General features: G+C 30.1%; 2 protein-coding genes across 2 annotated transcripts in view; one reads left to right on the top strand and one right to left on the bottom strand.

The window, feature by feature from the left end:
- The window catches only part of LOC113377276 (probable RNA methyltransferase bin3), a 58,531-nt gene extending 54,967 nt beyond the window's left edge, over positions 1–3,564 (top strand). Inside the window, exons 12-13 of the mRNA XM_026617533.1 lie at positions 616–852; positions 2,944–3,564. Of these exons, the coding sequence (XP_026473318.1) occupies positions 616–852; positions 2,944–3,278 (572 nt within the window). The 3' untranslated portion in view covers positions 3,279–3,564. The remainder of the gene's footprint in view (positions 1–615; positions 853–2,943) is intronic.
- Positions 3,565–11,539: 7,975 nt separating this feature from the next.
- Positions 11,540–24,616, bottom strand: part of LOC113374749 (echinoderm microtubule-associated protein-like CG42247) — a 94,166-nt gene continuing 81,089 nt past the window's right edge. The window contains exons 9-22 of the mRNA XM_026614721.1: positions 24,362–24,500; positions 23,754–23,903; positions 22,927–23,098; positions 22,407–22,502; positions 22,194–22,331; positions 21,032–21,163; positions 16,874–17,002; positions 16,617–16,745; positions 15,966–16,075; positions 14,848–15,032; positions 13,417–13,599; positions 13,224–13,319; positions 12,993–13,107; positions 11,540–11,693 (exon numbers count right to left, since the gene is read on the bottom strand). Coding sequence (XP_026470506.1) covers positions 11,540–11,693; positions 12,993–13,107; positions 13,224–13,319; positions 13,417–13,599; positions 14,848–15,032; positions 15,966–16,075; positions 16,617–16,745; positions 16,874–17,002; positions 21,032–21,163; positions 22,194–22,331; positions 22,407–22,502; positions 22,927–23,098; positions 23,754–23,903; positions 24,362–24,500 — 1,928 coding nt within the window. The remainder of the gene's footprint in view (positions 11,694–12,992; positions 13,108–13,223; positions 13,320–13,416; positions 13,600–14,847; positions 15,033–15,965; positions 16,076–16,616; positions 16,746–16,873; positions 17,003–21,031; positions 21,164–22,193; positions 22,332–22,406; positions 22,503–22,926; positions 23,099–23,753; positions 23,904–24,361; positions 24,501–24,616) is intronic.

The following is a 24,616-nucleotide window of genomic DNA, read 5'->3' as shown; positions in this document are numbered from 1 at the left end:
TTTGCCCTAAGGCAAGTTGTATGAATTTCTGAAATATTTAAATCAATCAATATTCTGATTTACTTAATTGATCAGAAATTAATATATTATTTTATGAGTGGTTTATAAGTATACAGGAGTACTGTAGAGCGTCATAATGTGAGAAACTATTGCAAATTATTTTATTTTACACAATTTTTTTTTATTGCACATTTTTGAAAAACGAACACGTGCTTAATACAAACACCGAGTATTTTTTCAAATCGCGGCCGATTAATTAAAATTCAGATTATTTTTTACAAATGAACCACTTTTTGTAGAACTATAATATTTCAGTATGTTCATTAAGACCAGACACTCTATTGCCATACATAAATTCAAAATCGTCAGAAAACTTTTTTAACCACCAATTACGAAGAAAGTTCAAAAATCGGCTCACACACATACTTCTTAATTTGGTCTAAAATGATTTAGGTTGACTTCAAAACATACTAGCAAATCGCATTTTTTCGCGAAAAATCTAATAATTTTATTTATTGGGTTCATTTATAAAACAATCAAACAATCACATGAAATGAATCTTATTCTATAGGACTGTGTAAGTTTTGATAACATAATTATTTCTGCTCTCAATAGGTTGTCCACACCCTGGTCAACGGAATGTGTACGCTCCGACTTGTGGTTCGAGGTGGAGCAGCCCTGCAACTACGTCGGGAACACCATCACAGAGCCCTGCACAAATCAATGATTTTACACCTAACGCCACACCAAACGCAACGCCACGAGGGCATACACCAGGTCATGCAGGGTGGCATGACGCTCACCAGAGTAGAAATGTCACTAGGGTGTACGCAGCTGTATCTCCTGCACAAGGTAATATTAGGCATTAAATCAGTTAGAGAACATGAGCGTGACTGATCTCTTGTCAAGATTTTTACAAAATCGGGTTCATCAATTTTAAAAATTTAAAAGCCATTCTTTGAAACATAAGGACTCTCATTGACTAGTTTGTGTTGATGATAAGCCAAGCTGTTTTGTTATAATTAGCAGAAAACTTAAATATTTTTACTCAAAGTAGTTAGTCCAGTCATTTGGTGCAATAAAAGGCTGTTGCCGGTACAGTACTCCGGTAATTCTGAAAATTGGTAATCCTATAGATTTCGAGGTGCTCTTTGCAAAAATCAACTTTGCCACCTCAAATTTGAACGGCAAGTTGACGCCATATTAGAAAAATCGCGTCAAAAACAGCTTTTTTAAAATATCTCCTTTCTGGCTCATTCTACTATAAAAGTATCTATGTATGAATTAAACTAGATAAAATTTCCTACAATTCTTTACAAAACCGTTTTTTTGTAAAACTGATAGTTTGAGAGTACGGCCGCCTCAAAGTCTTTGTTGCTCTCGCCGTAGTATCAAATCTCTCCATATATGACAGCACTTTGAACTTGACCACATTCTCTCTAATAAATAAATATTTTTAATTTTAAATTAAGCAAATAAGATCTAGAAATAAAATAATGCAATAATTTTTCTGTTTTTTTGCTGATTTTTTAACACTGCAATGGCAAAGTAGCTATAAGTAAGTAGCTTGAAGTGTTAAAAAATCAGCAAAAAAACAAACTAATATTTGAATTAATTTATTTCTAGATCTTATTTACTTAATTTAACATTGAAAATATTTATTTATTAGAGAGAATGTGGTCAAGTTCAAAGTGCTGTCATATATGGAGAGATTTGATACTACGGCGAGAGCAGCAAAGACTTTGAGGCGGCCGTACTCTCAAACTATCAGTTTTACAAAAAAACGGTTTTATAAAGAATTGTAGGAAATTTTATCTAATTTAATTCATACATAAATACTTTCATGGTAGAATGAGCCAGAAAGGAGATATTTTAAAGGTTTTTTGACGCCATTTTTCTAATAAGGCGGCAACTTGCCGTTCAAATTTGAGGTGGCAAAGTTGATTTTTGTAAAGAGCACCTCGAAATCTATAAGATTACCAATTTTCATAATTCTCGGAGTACTGTACCGACAAAACGACCAAATGACTGGACTAAGTTGTCAAAAGCTTTTTTAAAAATTCAAAAACCTTTCGAAAGATATTGGCATTGTGCTATTAGTTTTTGGTGAAGATTGGCCTGATCGTTTCTTTGTTAATAAATGTTTTTTTTTCTTTGCATAGAGTTTTATGGTCTTATTGAATATGCTGAAATTGCATATGAATTAATTAAAGTTTAAATAAATGGGCCCTTACGACGTACACGTGTGTGTGCTTATGAAGTCGTACTCGTAGCAATTACACTTGTTAGAAGGAGAAGTTTATTTTTGCTAGAAAATCTGACTTGCTATTTTTATGTATTCTATACGTTTCAAGCCATTCTTAATCGTTTGAGAATAAATTTGAAAAAGGTATGTTAGTATGTGTGGGTATGTGAGACGATTTTTTATCTTTTAGTAGGCTCTCTCGAAAACGATTACCGATTTCAAAAATTTTAATCCATTCCAGGTAACTCGATAAGCACTCGCGTTGGTTAGTTTTGCAATCGGCCTAGCCTTTTTTTTAGAATTACGGGAAGGTTTTTTGTTAACTTTTTCGTAAACAATTCTGAACCGATTTTGAAAATACAAAACCTATTAGAAAGATCATTTTAATTAAATTTATATTTTTACACTTACACCTATTTTATTAATAAAGTGCTATATATGCTATTAATTTTATTAATACAATTTTACATATTATAAGTTTGTTTAAAATATATTGATTGAAAATTGCATTTATTAATCTTTAATTATATATATTAAACACTTTATTTACGTGATAAACATTCAAAAATTTTGATTGCAACACCTAATTGAATTGATTTCATTTGATTAACAAGAAATTGAATTAATAATTATGTTGATTATTTTTACTTATCTCTGCTTCTAGTTTTTCATGAATATTAATCGTTTTTTATTTTCAGGCACATCGTATCAACAGTCGTTGAGTTCGCCACGATACTCCCCCCAATGGAACGAAACGAATAGTGACTATTACGCTGGTGCGGAGTCGCCCAGCGCGAATGCATACAGCCCCCAAGAAGATACATCTCGATCCAGTAACGATCACCTGATTACAAATGAAAGCAGTTCAGCGAGTGTTGAAAACTCTCCCAGTGTTCATAGTAATAGTTTTAGATCGGCCGACTCCCCTTCAAATCAAGATGACCAGGCCGTTCTTAATGGTCATGCAAGTGTTATGAGCCCTAACCCAGCAGAATGTGATTCTATAAATGCTAGTCCAGTTTCTAATTCCTAAATTATTGGGAGAACGAATGTGATGACATTCCTTCAAAACTGAGACTCTTAAACTCTGCTTACTAAACGGAGTTGTTAAATTAATTATGATTAATTGACAAAAGACAGTTGCAGTACAATTCGTTTATAATAAATTGATTTTAGAGCTATGGGCCTTAAGTATGACTGAGTTTGTTCGAGACACAATACTATGATGTAACGATTAGAACTAGAACTTGGTTATGTGTGAGGCATTCGTTCTATATATAAATATATCTTGTTGTTTGTTTCGGATTCAGAACTTTAAATAATGGACATGTGTACATTTATTTATTTTAGCTATTACGTGATTGTGTGTACATTATGTATATATATGACAAAATATGTATATATATATTTAGAATGTGTATATATATATATATATATATATATATATACATGTATGCGGATAAATGTATAGATACATATATATTCCAAATTGTTGAAATTGAGTACCGTTTAAGAAATATATTTATATATATACATATATAAAATGTTCAAAACATGTAAAATCTTATAATTGTAAAAAGTTGTGAATAAAATCCTCTGAATATATTATATAATATTTATTAATTTTATAAATGTTTCAACATTTTTCATATATATATAACATTGTATATGTGTACAGGCACTTTATATACTATTGCATTAAAAATATGAAAATTTAAATTCTATCGTCTAGTTTGTTTGAATATTTTAATATCACGACAATAGTCATTTCAATAATAATCATTGCGGTCACATTAATATATTTAGGTAAATTATGAACCTCGTTTAAAGATATCACCATTGATAGATTTGCTCTGTTATGAAAAATACAATGTTCTCAATTATTTTATAAGTTCGCATAATTTATTTTTCTAGTTAACAAATTTAAGCATTTGTGCTAATTAAAATTTTGTGTTGTGCAACTACTTATAACTAATTGTTTCATATTTAAGTTATACCAATTGGTCATCGTATAGATGCTTCGTCATTCAGCAAAATAACTTTTTGCATAGTTCAATATATAATATTGAATGTGATTTGTTTGTTTGCAGTTTTCTATGATATGCAAAAATAATTCTAAAATTATTTATATATTTATATACCTACGTTCTATGGCAGTTTTTGTGTAATTCACTATATTAGTAGCGTATGTTGTACGAACTCTAATGTAATCTTCCTTATATGTATATCATTAGATAGAATATTGCTAAAAGCCATATATGACGCGACGTACAAGCATGAAGTGTGAAAATATCTTATATTTAGATTACTATTTAGGAAATTTTCAATTATTATTTCAAATTTATAAAATAGGTATAAAATAAATAACAATTGCTGTAATATCGTTTTGATATTGTACCATTTGCTGTTCAGATATAACAAAATTTACGTGAAAGTGTATTTGGACGATATACAACATTATTTCATTTTGATTATAATGAAGAATTATAATTTAGATTTGTACTAACAGTTGTAAAATAGGTGACTAAAAATGTAAATATATTGCATATGATTTTTAAAAACCGAAACTCAACGTCTAGCCAACAAGAGCTGATGGTATTGACCATAACTGTCATAAAAAAATTTAGAAAATAAAGTTATCTCACGTTGTTTCGAAATTATGAGCTTTTAAGTGCAACCTAGAGTTTTAGTAAAATTATGACCATGTTTCGGTTATTGTGAGATATTTTTTTTTCAAAATTTTTTTGGGACTAGTTACTAGCTATTTTGGCTTGATGTTGAGTTCTGAGGCACCCTGCATATATATATATATATATATATATATATATATATATATATTCTGCAAATCATTCTAATTGCCGCGTGAATTTATAGTAATTTTTCCAATGTGTAAGAAAACTTTTTTAAACTTATTTTTGTAAATAATTTCACATTTTAAATAACTTATCCGAATTGTTCAAATAGTATTCATTAATTACCAAAAATGTTTATATTTTCAAAAATTTTAATAGCAAAGACTATTTTCTTATAATTAGTACCTACATAATATTTCCTTCGTTTAAAAATTCCGTATCGTTTCCACTACTAATTTAAATAAATTTAGATAAAAAGCTTTCAAGAATTGGTTGCAAAATGGATATTTTGCTTGGTAAATTAAAATTTGCATTTTTTTAAAATAAGAAATATTTTGAAGTAGGAATGAAATGATTTATGTTACCGAATATTATGGTATACCGAATATTATGGTATATTAGCAACTTTTTAAAAAGTTGTAAAAATCGAATTTTACCGTGTTGATTCTAATTAAATTTCCCGCCTTCTGTTTGCGAAATTTATGCATGGTCAAAAGATTTACGCAATTGCCAATGCCATATGGCAAACCTTACTTGTTCTTGCACATTGGTATAGAATTGGTGTTGTATTAGAGAACAATTTACATTAGAAAATATAAATAAAGTATACAATGTTTAAAAATAAGTAAAACATGAAGGTACTCATACTAGTACGATTAAAGGTAACTTTGACAAAAACGTTGAACAACGAAAAACGAAACTTTGCGATTGTATAATTCGATTATATAGAAATATTTTTTTAATCTACTGCAAGTTTTAACAGATAACACATTATAGTCTATAAGTCGATATTGATGGTAAAAAAATAAACAAAGACTTCAAATAAAAAAATAAATAAAAAAAATAAAATAAAAATTCTTATTAACTTCCTGAAGTAGAAGTTTATGTTTTCATACTAAACCATTAAAGTCCTACGGAAACTGGTTAAATTATAAAAATTGTTGATTTTTGAAAATTTGCTTTTAGAAAATACGGTTCGTTCGTTTTCAATAATGTGTAATAAATCCACTCGGAATACTTTTAATCACTCATAAATTAATATTTTTTTATTGATTAAGTCGATTATTTAAAAATATCGGAAAGTTCATGTAACTAGCCTCAAGGCAAAATACCAGTACCAACTAGTTTTTTTAATTTTAACTCAAAATATCACAAATAAAATGTTATATTTATTAAAAACATCAAGTTCGACAACTTTTACGAAAATTTCAGTAAATATGCATTATGAACTCCACTATATTTAGGATATTAGTTATATATTTTATTATTCTGTCGGATGATGTCGGACACGTCGGATCATTTCGGAAATATTGTAATAGAAAGACAAATCGGAATAAAGTTTAGTGATCGATTATATTCTGCTCGGAAGTGACATGTTCTTGTAAAATTGTGATTCGCGATTTCGCAATTAATAAATAATCAAGTTAATCAAGTATTCCGCAATTAATAAATAATTAAATTCATTACTTATTGAATTAAATATTAAATTAATTACCTAATAAATTGATGTAGTGTTTAATACATATTAGAAATAATATTTTTATTACCCATGTGGTTTTGCACAGACATTAAATTTTGTGAATAAAATGGTGACAGCGTGCATCAACTCGAGACGAGAAATTCGCATGTAAAAAATTTTAAAATAATAAATATCCGTTAAATAATAATGAATATATGTAATTTTAAAAACGTTAATAAATTTTTTAAAATGTAATTAGTTTAAATATATCGTATATTAACACGTTAATCGCTACGATGTTATCAGATTTTTTTTTACATGGGCCATGGTAAAACTTTATTATAAATAATAAATAATTTAGTTAATTACTTAATGCTTACGAACGAACTCGGTTTGTTCATAGGAATTTTTAAATTTATCGCAAATTGTTGGACTATGGGATCACGAAAAGAAATTTATAAAATTTTATGTTATATTTTACTATAATAAATAATTATATTTTAATGTAAGAATTTTCGGTAACTTCAATACTTTTTTTTAAATTGTTTATCCCATAGTAATAACATTTTAAACACATTGCAATATTAAAAAAATGATGATTTTTTGCCAGTAAATTTAAAAAAAAGCGAGCATTAAGTATTTAAACCAGTGGTTCCCAACCTTTTAGTACCGCGTCCCCCTGCTCTCATAAAAAAATTGTTGCGCTCACTTTAATTTTTTTAATTTAATTTAATTTTGTAAATACTTAACTAATATTATCAAACTACAAATTAATATGCAATATTATGTAAAAATATGCGTAAAAACTAATTATTAACTTCCCGTAGGGCAAGTTATAATTAGTAATCGCAAAAAAATCAACAATGAAAATTTATAGATATCTTTACGTTTCAAAACCTTCTGAACATTTTGGCATACCTTAGAAAAAATGGACGTATGTATGTGTGTTGTGTATGTGTGTGTGTGCTTGTATGTGTGTGTGTGCGAATACAAATTTTTGTCGACGATTTCGGGAACACGGTTCAACCGATTTGAATTATTCAAAAAACATTTGATTGCTGTTGATAAGGAGACGTGCTGATTATTCTTTGGCATAGACAGGTCTAGCCGTTTCGAAGATACTGGACAAAAAGTGCCATAAACGGTAACTCAGTTTTTAAGAGAACGGAGTGTCCGATTTTAATAATTCAAAAAGCATTTGACTTGTACGGACAAGATGAACAACTGATTTTCATGAAGGCAGGTTTAGCGGTTTCGGAGACCTAGCGAAAAAAGTAAAAAAAAAATGCCATTTGGCGGTCAGAAATGACCATTGGACATATGCACATCAAATTATCAGATATTTTATGGAGATTTTAACAATAAGTATAAATTTTGTTTACATTCCTATGGGTTCCGTACCAGTGTTTATGTGTTAGACGGCGACGCAGCGCTTACGCGCTTCAATATTTCGTTTCTATGCAGTTAAACCAGTACGATTGCTTTGAAAAAAGTTCAGAATTTCCAAAACATTTCAAAATAAATTTTTCTTCAAAAAGTCTTTTTAAAAAAAAGTAAATTTTTGTCAAAAATTTATAGTTTTTCAAAAATCTAATTTTTTCAGAGTAATTCTTTTTCAAAAGTTAATCTTTAAAGAAAAAAATCATTTTTGGTACGTGAAGTTCCAGCAATTTGCATTAAGACACGATGCCACGCGCCCCACTAGTTTTTTGTTTATTGTTTAACATTGTTCCAAAAATGTTGGGTTATTGGGCGCGCCCCACAGGTTGGAAACCGCTGGGTTAAACCAAGAAATCTTTATGTATCAAAAACTATTGATGCCACACATATATGACTGACATGATTCTATATTAAAACTTTTTTCCCCCTTTTATCAAATACGTATGTCAGACATATATACCTGACATGGCTCACGTAGAACTTCTAAGCGTCAGACTCATATGACTGATATGGCGATTAACGTGTTAATATTGTTTTATCGGAGTATGAGCCGAAATATTAAATATGTGACATATAATATTCATGATTATCATTAAAAATAAGATTTAAAACTTGGCAAGAAAATGAGACTTTTCCAACATCGTGATGATATGATTTTTATCAATATCTAGTTGTGAAATATTGAATTTGAAGAGAACTTTATAGGTCATTTAATGCGATTGATTTATTCGCAATAAAGCAATCATTAAATAAATAAACTACTAATTATGATACGTTTAATTTGTGAAATATAAGGTCTGATTGAAAATGTTTTTATGATAAAAATCAGTTGACCATCAATAAGGTTTACGTAACGTGTTCTCGGCATCACAACAATGTGATGCATTTTTGATCGCAAAGTTTTCTAGTTATTTTGCATTTTATAACAATTTTTAATACGTATTAGATAAAAAATTCGTGATAATTATGCAATATATTATAAATGTAATTTTGGTAACAAGTTTGTGTAAAAATTAGTTTCATGTTGAAATATATTCAATTTAACCCTTTATGGGCCCAAATAGCTTTCAGGTCACATAACAAATTTTTTTATACTATACCAAATAAATATGATTTTTTTTCATTATATGACGCATAAATCTTAATTCTGTGAAATTGTCAAGATAACCAATATCAATATTTTAATTTTTGTTAAACTTTTCAACCAGAAATAACACTTTCATACACCGAAGTGCAAACATTATAGGTCGATGTGACTTGAAACTCGCATAATTTTATTACCATAAAAATTGTTTGAACGGTTTTTTTTCATATATAGTCTTATAATTACTGTTCTTTGCTTCCTTATTTTTTGGATGTGAAACAAAAGTTTGGCCCACAAAAGGTTAAATTAACCCTTTACACTCGCTAATTCCGGAATTAGTATGTATTTTGTCGCCCGAGCGGCGGCATCCGAGTGGAAAGGGTTAAAACTGCAATTAAGCATAAAAACCTAAAGGATTAAATTTATTGTTCAGAACGAATATCGGTCCATCTATTTATCTAGCAAATCTATCGAATATTTATAACTTTTACTAGCAAATTTGTTGTAGATTTTAGTATTAAGTGTCCACAATTAGTTGATTATATATTTGACTAAAACGTTGTGAAACTACTATACCAATTTTAAATAATCTCAATCACAATTTAATTCCCATATTTTTCATACAATTGGTCGAATATATAGTCAATGTTTTGTTGCACTAACGGTTCATAGCAATGGTAGTCAATCTATTTTTTCGCGTTATAAAATAAATATAAAATTGATGATAAATTAAATTTTTTAAAACGGTGATGTTTTCAAAATATATGAACCAGTTTTATAAATTACTGGAGGCACTTTATTTTTGATAACTTGAAACCTGCAAGAATAGTAAGATTTTTCATATCTACAGTAGTATAGGTATTTAAGTAAATTCATCCATGATATTCAACTTTAAATATTGGTTTTGCAATGAAATTGGAAAAAAGGATAGATACTTGCTATTACTTGATAGAAAATAAAGCTCCACAAATGTATTTAATCGTTTCTTAACCCTTTCGCTACGAGCCTCGCTTATCCACATGACTACCCTTGTGTACGGATGTCGTCTATAGACGACATAAAGTGGTATCAATTATTGCTTCAACTTTTATTCCTCAGAGTGAAATTATTGAAAATTTTAATACGTCATTGTAATTTTTAATTTCCCGTAGGGTTGGCAAGTAGTAGTAGTTATTGTAATCGCAAAAAAATCGAAAACGAAAATTTTTATTTATCTTTACGTTTCAAAGGTTTTTGAATATTTTGGCATACCTTAGAAAAAAATGATGTATGTGTGTGTGTGTGCGGATACAAATTTTCGTCGACGATTTCGGGAAAGAGGTTCAACCGATTTCAATTATTCAAAAAACATTCGATTCCTATTAATAAGGAGACGTGTTGATTAATTTTTGGCAAAGGCAGATGTAGCAGTTTTGGAGATGCCGGGTAAAAAGTGTCAAAAATGGTGTTAAAAATTTCTCAAAAATCTAATTTTTTCGAAGATTTGCAATGTCTTCTTTAATAATTTAGTTTTTTGTACGGGAAGTTCCAGCAATTTTCTTAAGGCACGATGCCATGGACTACTAGTTAGTTCTTTTAAATTGTATTTTTTAATTTTTAAGTTCATTTTTATTGATAATGATTGAAAAATTTTAAAATATGTATCTTGGTATTTACATAAGTACATTAGCACTAATGGGCGGCTTGCTGTTACGTAAAGCAGTGTCACTCCTGCAAAAAACACTCCCGCAGCGAAAGGGTTAAATATTGGTTATGTGACAAATTTGAAAAAAAAAGATATTTACTAGTACTTATTGTTAGTAAAAATAAAACTTCACGATAAAATTCTCTTTAACAACTTCGTTACAAGCGTCGCCTATAGACGACATCCACTTGACGACCTGTGTGTACAAACACACAGTGTGTCGAACTTTTTCTTCAATATTTATCAGTTTGAGTTAAATGATTAAAAATTCTAATTTGTTATTGTTGTAGTAATTTTTAACATAATGTCAAGAAACAAAATACTGAATGGATTTCAGGCTCGTACAGCAGTGTCTCTCCTGCAGAAAACGCTCTCGTAGCGAAAGGGTTAAAGAATCATATAGAAGTTAATGTACGGTTCAAAAATTTATAAATATATATTATCCTTCTAAAATTTTGTTTAAATACGTTTCGACATACCATTTCAAAACACCACACAGCATTAAATACACATCGATATTTTAATAATGCATAAAAAAATGTGCGCCAATGTAGGTACTTCTTTTACCCTAGTATTTTTTTCCTCTTATCGATTGAGTACCACCGCTTTGAGAAACGCGCGGAGAACTTTAATTATTATCAATTAATAAACCAACATCTTATATTAGCTATTATTATCAAAGTGTGAGTTCTAATAGAGTGAATGACTCGTTTTCTTGAAAATAGGAAAGGGGCGAGGACCTCTGCCAGTAGTGAGCGAGCCCCGGGGGTCCCTGCTATTCCTCGACCAGCTCCCAGAGCATCAGGGAGGCGTCGGTGCCCCCGACCGTGACGACGTTCCTGTCGTTGTAGAGGAAACGGGCGCAGGCCACCTGCCCGCTGTACACCTTCTCTTCGGAGTATTCGGCTTTAGGATTCGTGCACGGGTATCTGGGGAAAAGGTAAGTCGATATTGATTAATTAATATTGGTATCATGTGGCCACTATTTTTGATATTATACTCGTACATTGAATTTAAAATGATTTATGCGAAGATGTTTGCCAATTTGCAAACGAGACGTCCCTTTGCCTAATACGTTACGCATTTTTGCTTAATTAGAGCAAAGTTTAGTAAAGAAAATTACTAATCACTAATCGATTAATTATTCAACAACAAATAATATGCTAATTTGCATATTATAGATTCTTTGTACACGAAATTATTGGTGTAGTTCTCTTCTACATTTTTAAGGCGATATTCTGATCTAGAATTCTTATATATATGTACAATGTGCATGGCGGTTGAATAATACCGCTATTTTTAGCCAACTTTGTAAAATGAACAAGATTTATTTAGGGTATATAATTCTAGTTATTGACAATTCACTCAGAATAAAATTTAGATCAAATGACCCCCTCCATTAGACACGCAAAAGATGGCACTTTTTGAACAGCAATCAGAACCTAATAATCCTATAAGCTGTTGTGCTGATTTTGACTTAATACTAGTCTGTTTGACATATGGCAAGCCAAACAGTTGTCACATCTCTGTATGATAAATTATTATTACAATTTCATTATTACAATTAGGGCGAGTATGGTGCAGCAATCCTGGGTGAGGGCTATTTTCACTTGGAAACATATATATATTGCCATCTATATTTCCAAGTGAAAATCGTTGTCAATGTTGCATGACAACAGGCTGCTCGAAGTGGGCATCGAACCCGGGACCTCTGAAACAAGTCCCGTCGCTCTTAACCGCTTACCTATGGGTGAGCCCAAATACGATCTAACAGTTTTATTTTCACCAAGACGGCGCACCTTGTCGCCATCTTGCTGAGCAAGTTCCCGGTCATTTGATAGATACTGTACATACTACTTTTTTACTGAAAAGTCTAATAGAGCTGTTGTTTTTGGTTTGTGCTTTGCAGAATGCGGAGAGCAGAGCATTTTTATTATATTTTTTCTTCAGTTTGGTTGTATCGCGCCTATTTCCAATTTTTGGTTGCACTTAGAATGTCTAAATCGAATGCCAATCCAGTGAATGGACTGGAATTTTCGGGTATGATGGTGGTTAGGAGAGGAAGTTGGAGGTTATAAAAATGTGACAGCTTTTTTTAACAATAAGATTTTTTTTTATTTACTTATTCTTTTTGTTGCTGTCTATAAGTCAACATTTTTATAAATCAATAAGATTTTTTTCGAGATTTATTTTTAACCAAAAAAATAATAAGTGTATTGTATATATACCTGAACAATCTTAAATATCCATCAGCATCTCCACTAATTAGAAGATCCTGAGCAGATGATCTGCTAGAAGTCATAATCAATGATGTCATTGGGTAGAATCGATTGTTCCACATTCCTAAAAGATAAGAATATGTACACTTTATCAATGATCAATATTAAATTGATATTATGGTTACGGAGCATATATGAAAATATCAATTGAATGTCAATTTTAAATCTGATTTAGCTTACCAGCTACTAAAAATCCTACAGTGCAATTGTGAGTCAACCATTTCACATCTTTCATTGCAATTGGACTTTTTTCCGGGGAGAGCGATTTGACATCCCCTGAAACATTTAAAAAAAATAATAATATATTTATTTAAATATGATTGGAATTTTTAAATATGATTGGAAATTAACATTAGCATATTTGAGTACTTACAAAATGCTAAATCGTAATCGGCCGTGCACGTTTGCAAAAATAATCCATCATTGCTCCAATCTAATTGTATTAATGGTTGGGTTCCTCTGATTTTGTTTAATTTTTTATAACTGAATCCATCTCGGGAAACTCGGAATAAATATACGGAACCGTTTTGAGATACAATGGCCACCATGTCTCCAGCTGGGAAATAAATACATACAAATTAATTAATTATATTAGTTACTGTTTCAATACTATTTATGAATAAGATATATTAATTCTCCATATTTTGTTCAGTCCATATTCTATATATATATATATATATATATATATAATTACTAGGATTTGTCGGTTTTCCAAAACCAATTTTCCGTTTTTAGCGGAAAATTTGGTTTTTACTGTATAAATGGAAAATGACAAATATACTAGATGAAAGCAAACATTTATATAAAATTCGTAAACCTGCTAAAACCGGTTTTTTGAGAAATTTACAATTCTAAAACCGGTTTTCTGAAATGTCGGTTTTTATATGAACCCTAGCAATTACGTAAATTAAGAAAAGCATTTTGAGCTCTTTAAAAATATATAATATTTTACATTTTTATTTGCGCAAATTTTAACACCTAAATGATTTACACAATATGATGAGTGATGAAATGAATTATTTTTAGTAGATCAAATAAACTTTCACCAATATCTGGAATATATTGATCTCACCGTATATTGTATTGATCATATTATAATGGATATTAAGATATTATAATGATCGTTAGTAATTTTAAAAAACATCGTTAATTTTTATTTGAAATTAATATATCATTGTGTAATTGTTAAAAGTAATATATATTTTTTGAACTTTGCTAAATAACTTAGATATAATTTTAAAATAACAAATACTATTTAAAGATGCAATAATTTTTTTCAAATCATTTTTTTAAACAGAATTACTGACTTTTAGCAAAAACCTAATTATTTGATTATATGTTACATTATATTTTTATATTTCAATTCAAAGTGTCTATTCTTCTAATCTTCATAATTATTTTGAAGAAATTAGCACTCATACCAGGCAGCCAAAAAGTTCGGTTCTATAATTTTTAATTTTCACAAAATTGAAAATAAAAGTTTGAAATTATTAATATGAGGTTATTAATATAATATTTTAACTCGACTTAGAACTTTGTATTTGGTGATGTACCTCCATAACTTCCATTAGTTATGAATATACCACCCATAACTAATTTGATCGATAGTTGATATTTTTTTACAAGTAATTTTAACGATCCATTTTAATCCTTTTTGTAAACCCGAAACATTCCAGAACAAGCATTGCATTTAAAAAAACCCGAGACACAAGATGGAAATCCAGTACTTATGGTCACCCTATTTTCAATCAAAACCTTACATTCGCAGTGCATCCCTTAATTAGATTTATATTATTTCTTATACCTTGATTGTATCCTAATGCATTCAGGGGCGAACCGCAAACTCTGACACTGGCCACGGTGGCCCCCGCCGCTTCCGTGTTCAGGACGATCAGGTGTCCCTCGGTCGACCCTGCCGCCAATGCGCTTCCTGCAGGGTGGAAGGCAAGTGACACGCATTCGTGCGCTGTCTGGACAGTCCATATCGGCCTAATAAAAATTAGAGTAGATAATTTATTTATTTTAATAATCCAAGGAAGAAGCAAATTAGTTAGAACGGGTGCAATTATATATTTTAAATTATTTCAAAGTTTTTGCATTAACTTTGATAAAGAATATACTGGTTACAGTGTCATTTTTTTTTATATACAAAATGGTTAAACAAATTTTGGTAAAGAAATGTAATGTTAGTCAAATCAACATAAACATTCTGCAGAAGTCATAAAATAAAATTGTTAAAAAAATACTAGAGGCGCCCAAGTATGTCCCAAATTGGCTGATCCACAAGGACTTTAATATCTTCATGGTAACAGAAGAAATCAGGAGAGATGCATCTAAAGAGGCGTTGATTAATCACGTGAGCGTTTTTTAAGAATTTTTGGACTTCCCTCTCGCTTGGTGATACATGATGATATTTAAAATTAACCCCCCCCTCCTTTACAAAGCATCACGAGTATTTTGAGTGCCTAGAAAAAAACGTAATTTTTTTTTTTTTTTTTGAAAAATTTTAGATTTTTTTTAATTGAGGTAAAAAATAAATACACTTGATTTTTTGGTAGACCCTCTTCTCCCTCACGTGATTAATGTACGCTCCCTAAGTACAAAACTACACTAGAATATCATCCGAACCAACTTGCAAAAGTCTCGCTTTCCTCAAATTTCACCAGCATGCTCAAAAGAACAACCCCTTTAGATTTAGCAAATTAACATGTAATGTAGACTCATTATTACTTTTCTGTATTTTCATCTCGTCTATTTTCAAACTAAAAATGACTGCTACTGGATAGCATTTTATATCTACACATTTGTCACCAAAATTACTGAATGTCTTACCAGGCAGATACTAATTTATATATGGAAATATAAAAAAAATGAAATGGAATTATTGCTTAATGCCTGATCCTGTTTTCGATCAATTCTCACCTGTGTTGCCTCCAAAGAGCGACGTGCCTGTCGTGTCCTGCCGTCGCAAATAGTTCGTCGTCAGGGTGAACGGCCAAACCCCATAATTGTCTTCCGTGACCAAACACGACCTAATAATTATTATGAAATTACATCTAATCACAGAATTGCATTTTATTCAGCAACATAAAAGCAACATTAATCTCCTTTGTGGAGATCCTTTCATAATATTATTCATAAATGTCGCATAAAAGATCACGGCAAAATAATAGTATTGGTATAAACTAAATAGGTGCTCGATGCTCGTTTCGTCGAAAATCGAAATTATTATTGTTAATTCCATTCAGAATTCGTATAAAAATAAGTAAATAAATAATAATTTTCATTGATGATTATCATAAAGTTGTTGTATGAAAAGAATTCGTAATAAGAATAGAGTAAAAAAATCACAAGTTGTTGTATGAAAAGAATTCGTAATATGAATCTTAAAGCGTCTTGATAATTTATGAGATGTTTTTTTTTGTCAATGTTTCTGATCAATACATTTTCTATAATATACTAATTACTCAATTTAAAGGACCAATTCTGTCGTAGACCAATATTATGGCAAGGCTATGTTACGCTGCGTGTATATAAAATGGTACTAAAGACTGTCTTACTAAAATCTCTTACCTGATTGAATCTCCTTTGTAGTGATCCTTCCATAATATTATTTCTAGTTGTGCCAACATAAATATTTCCGTCGTTTCTTCCTGGCCTTTGTGGATAAATACTACGAACACCGCCTGCACTTTCTGGAAGCTAAAAGAAGATTTCTTATTATTCTGACATTTACGTATGTTTAGACAAATATATTTAAGAAATATTTAAATATTTGATTAAAATAAGACAAGTTCTGAAAATTAGTATTTGGCAAGTTTATAATTTACCTTGGTATCAGTAATTCTTTTATAATTTTGTAATGTATCCCAGGCAGCAATTTTTCTATCTTTTTCGCCTCCTGATAACAATGTTCCTTCCGATAACATCACCAGACTACTGATTCCTTTGTTATGTGCCTAAAAGAATAAATCAAAGTATTTAAATATTTAATATTCCGTTGGGTAAGTTATAGTAATCGCAAAAAAATGAAAAATTTATATATCTTTACGTTTTAAAACTTTTTGTACAATTTGGCATACATTAAAGAGAATGGGTGTCTTTGTGTGTGTGTGCTTTTTTATGTATGTGCAGATACAATTTTCCGTCGACAATTTGAGAACACGAATCCACCGATTTGAACAATTCAAAAAGCATTCGATTCATATTGATAAGGTATTGATTAGTTTTTGACAAAGCCAGGTTTAGTCGTTTAAAAGGTACGGGACAAAAAGTTCCAAAAATGCCTTTTCAGTTTTTGAGAGAACGGAACGGCGGATTTGAATGGTTAAAAAAAACATTTTACTTGTATTGATATGAAGGACTGATCAAATGTTAGGCAATGTTAGATGTGCAATTTTTCGACCCATCAGCCCCCTTATTAATCCTTTCTTTCCTTGGTCTCCTTTAATGAGAATACCGTTGGCATGTGATATGACGCGTGACTTTCGATTTGCATATCGTGCCTTTCGATCGTTATAAAAGGAAAGGAAAGGAAGGAACTAGTGCACGAGGATAGATTTTAGTAATCGTACACCTTCAGATTTCATTTATCATTAGAAATCATTATAATTGGTATTCGATCTAGAAATCAATCGGGCATATGCAGTTTTGCATGCGAGGTCTAGATTAATTTTACTACGTTCTCTACTGCCCAATATGAGATATGAGAGTGATATTTTCACTGAAAAGAATTGGGGCATTCGTAAAGAAGAAAAAATCTAGACTACTTGCTACAGGATTTCGTGTTCAAATCCCGCGTTACGTACTACTTAATATAGATCAGTAATGATATTCATTTTAACATGAAAATATAGATCCAAATACATTTTGCAATAAAATAGCCTTTCGGGATAAAGTAGTAGAAAAAAATAATAAAAGAAATAATAATAAAGAACATCAAGAATCGTTCCGATAGCTATTCAAATAATAAAATTATAATAGAAGATTGAAAAAAACATGTGTATCATTGTGACGTTAGCAATCACCTAAGTAGTTTCTTCTTAAGTCTTCTGGTCTAGAGGCATGAATTTTATGCGCTTTTTAAAAGGCCGTAAAAAGGCAAACAGTATTATTACCACTATTTCTTATAAGCTATTAATTTATGTTTTGAAAATATAAAAAGATATGAAAATGTAAAATTTATACATAGAGTTTTAATTTTGGAAGGCTATGAAGTTAGAAGTTTCAAAGAATTGGAAACTGATCATACTCATAATTTTGGAAACTGATCATACTCATAATTTCAGCCTTTCAAATAATATAAAGAATTTTTTTATATATATTATTAATTTAAAATAATGTCCCTGTCGTATGGGCTGCGGTCAAGCAGAAAAAAATCACGAAAAAAATCGAAAATGAAAATTTTTATATATCTTTACGTTTCAGAGGTTTCTGAGCATTTTGACATACCTTAGAAAAAATGGATGTATGTGAATGTGTGCGTGTGTGTGTGTACAAATAAAAATTTTTCGTCGACGATTTCGGGAACACGGTTTAACCGATTTGAATTATTCGAAAAACATTCGATTCCTATTGAAAGGGAGACGTGCTGATTAGATTTTCGACAAGGCGGGTCTAGCCGCAATTGCTTTAAAATAAGTTCAGAATATTTCAAAATATAATTTTTTTTTTCAAAAAATTCATTTTTACAAAAAAGTCGATATTTATTTAAAAATTTCAAAATTCTCAAAAACCAAATTTTTCAAAGATTAAAAATATTTTTTTTAAAAAAAAATTTTTTGGTACTGGAAGTTCCAGCAATTTGCCTTAAGGCACGACTCCATACACCACTAGTTTTTATAAATAGTAAACATTGTAATTCGAGAATGAGCGTAATTCCTAATGAAGTAAAGAAAATTTTGTAAAAATTTCAAGTAAATCGGTACGGTAAAAGTTGAGAAATCGTGGGTATCGTATTGAAAAAGACAGTTTCGAAAAAAGCATTTAAAGTTTCACAGAGGAAAAAAAACATAGGACAAGGATAATAATTGTGGTCAAACTGCCATATCTCCAAAAATAATTTAAATTTTGGAAAATCTTCTTGTACACATGTTCTTGAATAGTTAAACTTTGAAAATATGAAAAAACAATAGATTTTTTAAAAATTATATACCAGAATACCTGCTTAAGATTTTTTTTGTTATAAACTTTGATTTATATTTTATCGATTTAACATTTTGTATTAGAATTTAAATACTTCAAGTTTAAAATTTATTAATAGGAGATAAATAAATATACAGTGTAAAAACATCTTCGTTTCTTAGTTCTGTCATTTTAACTTTATTTAATCATTTTATTTTTATAAAGTCTATTAATTTTTTTATTGTTACATACAATCCATCTTGTTCATTTTTTTATTTATTAATATGATCTGTACAGATGACCTACATAGTTTCCGAAACGTCGTAAATAAATTCTATATTTTTTAAAAACAGTTTCATATTTAGAATTTCTTGTTATGAGCTCAACACTAATATGTATATATTTTAATTTATATATATATATATATATATATATATGGGTCTACATGAGTGGCATATATTCGTATATAGGTAATTAAACTATGGTGTTTTTACGGTTGATATCAGTTGTTTAGAATCAGTCAGAAACGATAAGAAAAGCTAGAAGGAAAACTTGGAAAATTCTTATCAGATGGCAGAGTTCAAAATACAACACAAAATACTACACAATAAAAGAGAAACTTTCTAGACTTAATAATATATTTCACGATTTCTTAGTATTGGCAATGTAGATTCCATTCATTGTTGTTTCTTTCTGCAAAGTTTTGCTCACTTTTTAGGTAAAAGTTTATTGAATTATGGGTATAAATTAACTAAATATTAATTTTATGAAATAATCTAGTAAGATACTTTTGTAATATGTAGGTATTTCGTTAATTGACGATTAAATTATATTTAGTAATAAAAAAAATGTGTCGAAAAAAATTCACAAAACGGCTATACCGATTTCAAAAATTTAAAAGCTATTTGATGAAGCTCAATAAGGACTCCCGTTGATTAGTTTTGTGAGACAATTGGCAGAACCGTTTTTTAGAATGAATAGAAAAATTCAAAATTTTTCGTCAACGTTTTCGCTAAAAATCGTAAGTCTATTTTCAAAATTATTTAATAAAAATAAATAAAAAAAGTAAGTTATCAAAATATAATTCAAAAACTGTTCAAAAAATATCTATTGGATTAGTTCTGATAAGATTGGCTACCTTGTTTCTTCGTAATTATTTGTTAAATTTATTTTTGGTGATTTTAATGAAACTTTCCATGCCGATAAAGTCAATGGCTCTAACTGACACTTCAAAATATTAGAGGCCTGCGAAAAGTAATTTAATTACAAAAATTCTAATAGTTTTTTATATGAATCATTTTTTTATATCCGAATTGCGGACTTTCATTAAGTACTTTATTATTCGATTATATGTAATTCTTCTTTATCTGTGATATTATATATTATATTTTTCGATCTATATGATTGATCGATTTTTGCTTTTGAGCCATTTATAAAATTCCATTCATCAAACAAAATTACATTTGTTCGTTTATTTTCATAACTTTCGTAAATTTTGCCTATAATTTTTAAAAAACCGAGACAATCCGAGACAAAAGGTCTATATCCGGGAAAAAATTGATTTTAGAATAACAATAATACATCTCATAAAACAATTAAATACCGTACACTTATACAAATATACAAATTATATTGAGGTCTCGTAAACTAAACAACAGTGCTCACAACTTAAAAAACCTAACAACGAAAGATTTTTTTTTAATTTTTTTTCAAACATTGCCGTTAATCTCCTGATAGCGACGTCATATCAAGGCGATGGTTAAGGTAAACAATTCTTAACTTTACTTGGTTTTGGGATATCGGTGGTGTCCTACGCCGCGGATCATTAAGCCCCGCTATACCATATATATTAGTAACGAACTTACCTCAAACTCCATTCTGACAAAATATGCACCATCACTGTCCACGCTGTAGACGGTAATAAATCCATCGCCATCAGCTGTGACAACGTCTCCGTCTACCTCAAATTGCAAACAGGTGACATGCGTTCGGGATGGCTGAAAAGGATGAAATACATTGTATGTAATAAATAATATAATGATAAATGATTAATAAGAACTCTATTTGTAATGTTGGGCTCGCCCGTAGGTAAGCGGTTAAGAGCGACGGGACTTGTTTCAGAGGTCCCGGGTTCGATACCCACTTCGAGCAGCCTGATGTCAGGCAGCAGTGACAACGATTTTCACTTGGAAATATAGATAGCAATATGTTTCGAACTCGGACTATTACAGAAATTGTAATAATAATTTATTACATTTAGGACTATTAGGTTCTGATTGCTGTTCAAAAATAATTATAAAAAAAAATTGTAATGTTAATATTTTTTTCAAAAAATTCAGTGTTATTTAACAGTGCATCAGATGCAAACAAATAAGGGAGCGTTCAATAAACACGTGAGCTTTGAAGTGTAAAGTTGACAAAAATCACGAAATATTACGTGGGCGAGTAAGATATCAGTGTATTTATTGTTTACTTCAATTTGAGAAAAAATCCAAAATAAAAAAAAAAAAATAAAGAAAATATTTTTTTTAGGTACAAAAAATGTGTGTGAGGTTAATTTCTAATATAAACCTGTATCACCAAGAGGAGGGAGTGTTTTTTTCCAAAAATCTCTCACGTGATTAATAGAGGCTCCCTAATCTTGAATATGAAACTAGATGTTTTTATTGCAAATTTATCATTATTAACCCTTTCCACTCGGATGCCGCCACTCATACTGCAAAGTACTTTTTAATTCTGCAATTTGCAAGTGGAAAGGGTTAATATTATGTATTATGGATAACTATTTTATATTTTCATCTTCGCGTAGGGTAAGTTATATTAATAGCAATAAACAAAAATAAGGTTTCTGAACATTTTGGCATACTTTAGAGAAAATAGATGTATGTGTGCGCAGATACAATTTTTTGTCGACGAAAATCGAAAGTATTTTTTACATAACTGCATTTATCATTTATAAGCAAAAATATGTTTTGAACTCAGACTATATTGATAATTACTTAAATTTATTATATTATTATATTATACCGGTTTTATAATATCAGTCCGTTCAAAGAATCCGTCTTTTCTTCGATTCCAAAACGTGAGATGTCCTTTTCCATGAGTTATCAATAAATTATCATCGAGAGGATGGAACGCAGCTCCCGTTAAGTCTTCTTGTAATGTCTGAAATATATTTATTTAAATATATATATCAATTATTCAATTAAAATCATTTATATTTTAAAAGTAGGCACTTACAGCAACTTTTCCTAATAAGTGACCCCATTGCCATTGCCACACTGACAGAATACTTTCTCTACCACCATCTACTGCCAGGACGTAACTGCCACCATTCTGAAAAAAAAAATTGAAATGAAATAGTAATTGGTGAATGATACAAAAATTAGTAGAACCCCGTCTACTTCAAGCCAATCCCTGCACTTTCAAACATTTTGTCCCTATTGTGCATTTGGTCAGGTCCTTGTAAAGTAGCCTTAACGGGATTTTACTGAACTTCAATATTTTCAATATTAAATAAATGTAATAGATGGTAATTTCTGCGAAGTCAAAATACCCTTCAACAATAAACCTAAATAAATTATTTAGATAAATTTTGATAACGACTATCATGTGGTCTGGAAATGATAATTAGTGTTTGATAAACCAATCAAGATTCAGAACCTCATGTTTTACCAAGTGTGTGATGACAATGCCAGTATGGATCAATGTTTTATTTCCATTTAATTCAATTTTACATTATAATTATATTTTTTCTTACCAATTGTGAGAATGCCACAGCTGCTACGCCGACGTCCAATTCTCCCATTCCAAAAACGTAGAGCGTTTGCAAAGTTTCCGTACTCCAAATTCTGATGTGTGCTTGAGTTTTTCTATTTCTTCCTGCCCTTTGACCAGAGGCCACCATTTCACGAGAAGGATGTAGGTCCATGCTATAATAAGAAAATCACAGTAATATTTAGTAAAAATATTTCTGTAGTATAAAGTACCCCATAGGGGGAAATTTATATTTATTTTTCATATAATCTGTTGGGATACTCTATACTTCCTGATTCCTAATTTATATTCCTCATGTTACGTAGTGTTTTATAAAATCTCCATATAAATCAATATGGATACAATTTTTGTCGATGTTTTTCGGAGCACCAATTAACCGATTTGAATTATTCAAAATATACTCTACTCCTGCTGATTGAAGCAGCAAAAATGTACAAAAAATGGGAATTCAGTTTTTGTGAAAACAGGATCCGATGAGATTGATTCAAAAGAAATTATATTTTTGCAAAGACAGATCCACCCGTTTTGGAGATACGAAGCAAAAAGTGCAAAAAATAGCCGTGAACGGAATCGTAAGTCTAATTGCCGCTCTGGACAATCTGATATCGGGCAACAGCGATGTCCATTTTCACTTGAAAATTTAGACAAAAATATGTTTCTCGTTGTAATTAGCCAATATCTGGCAGTGTAAGGTGGAAAATCTCTGACTATTTTTTCTTGAATCGAATTAGTGTTTAACTCAGCTCACGGACTTGCCCTAGGGCAGTACTACTCGTCATATTATATTATACAGTATTATTTTATACTTACCATTGTATGTCTTCGGTATGACCAGCATAATGTCTCTGAACACCTTCATCTCTGTCGTACATGACGGCAATTGCTGCAACATAGTACAAGAGTTCTCCAGTCGGGAGCACCCAAAGATTTCGCCTCGAATCGGTCCCTCGGTAACCATAACTATATTAATTTATCAGGAATTTATAAAATTTTGCGATGATTAACAGCTAATTAAGAGGAAATTCTCCAATAAAATAGAAACTATTTCGTATGATAATAACAAACCATTAAAAAGATATAGATTTGCTGTGCGATCAGACGTTTTACACATTAAACTAAAGGGCAAATTTAAGCTTTATTCAACGTTTTCTGAAAATTTTTGAAAAACTTTATCATCTTTCATGAAATTTAAACATTGTATAAAATTTATATTTTCTGCATAGTGCCATCGTTGTCAAAATTGATGAATTTGGTTAACGAATAACTCATAAATATTCAGATAACAAGAGTAATCAAAACATTGCGATGTATACTACATTAATTAGTAATTTTTATCTCTTCCTTGAATTTGCATGTGAACATATTGATTAGAATTACTGATATGTCAATGAATTACGTTATGGAAGTGAAAAGGATACACCCATTCTAATTGCATTCTCTTCTCTGGTGGAGAGTTGTCAACGGGTGCGTGATGTATTGGCGGATAGAAGGTTCTGCGAAGACCCCGTATTGTAACACGCACTGGCTCCTCCTTCAACACTTCCAAAAGAGTGTAATCTGAAAATAAAATTTATTTCCACAATCGTTGAGAATCTTACATTCAGTATTCTGCTAGCTACAGTTCGCCAATAATATTTGCATATCCATTGCTCATTTTATACACCGCCAGGACT

This window comes from Ctenocephalides felis, unplaced genomic scaffold (genome assembly GCF_003426905.1).
Source record: "Ctenocephalides felis isolate EL2017-DRISC unplaced genomic scaffold, ASM342690v1 CF-g0.4_SCAFFOLD_01886, whole genome shotgun sequence".
Taxonomy (NCBI): domain Eukaryota; kingdom Metazoa; phylum Arthropoda; class Insecta; order Siphonaptera; family Pulicidae; genus Ctenocephalides; species Ctenocephalides felis.
The sequence above is the reverse complement of the archived record's forward strand: the minus strand, read 5'-3'. Positions and strand labels throughout refer to the sequence as shown.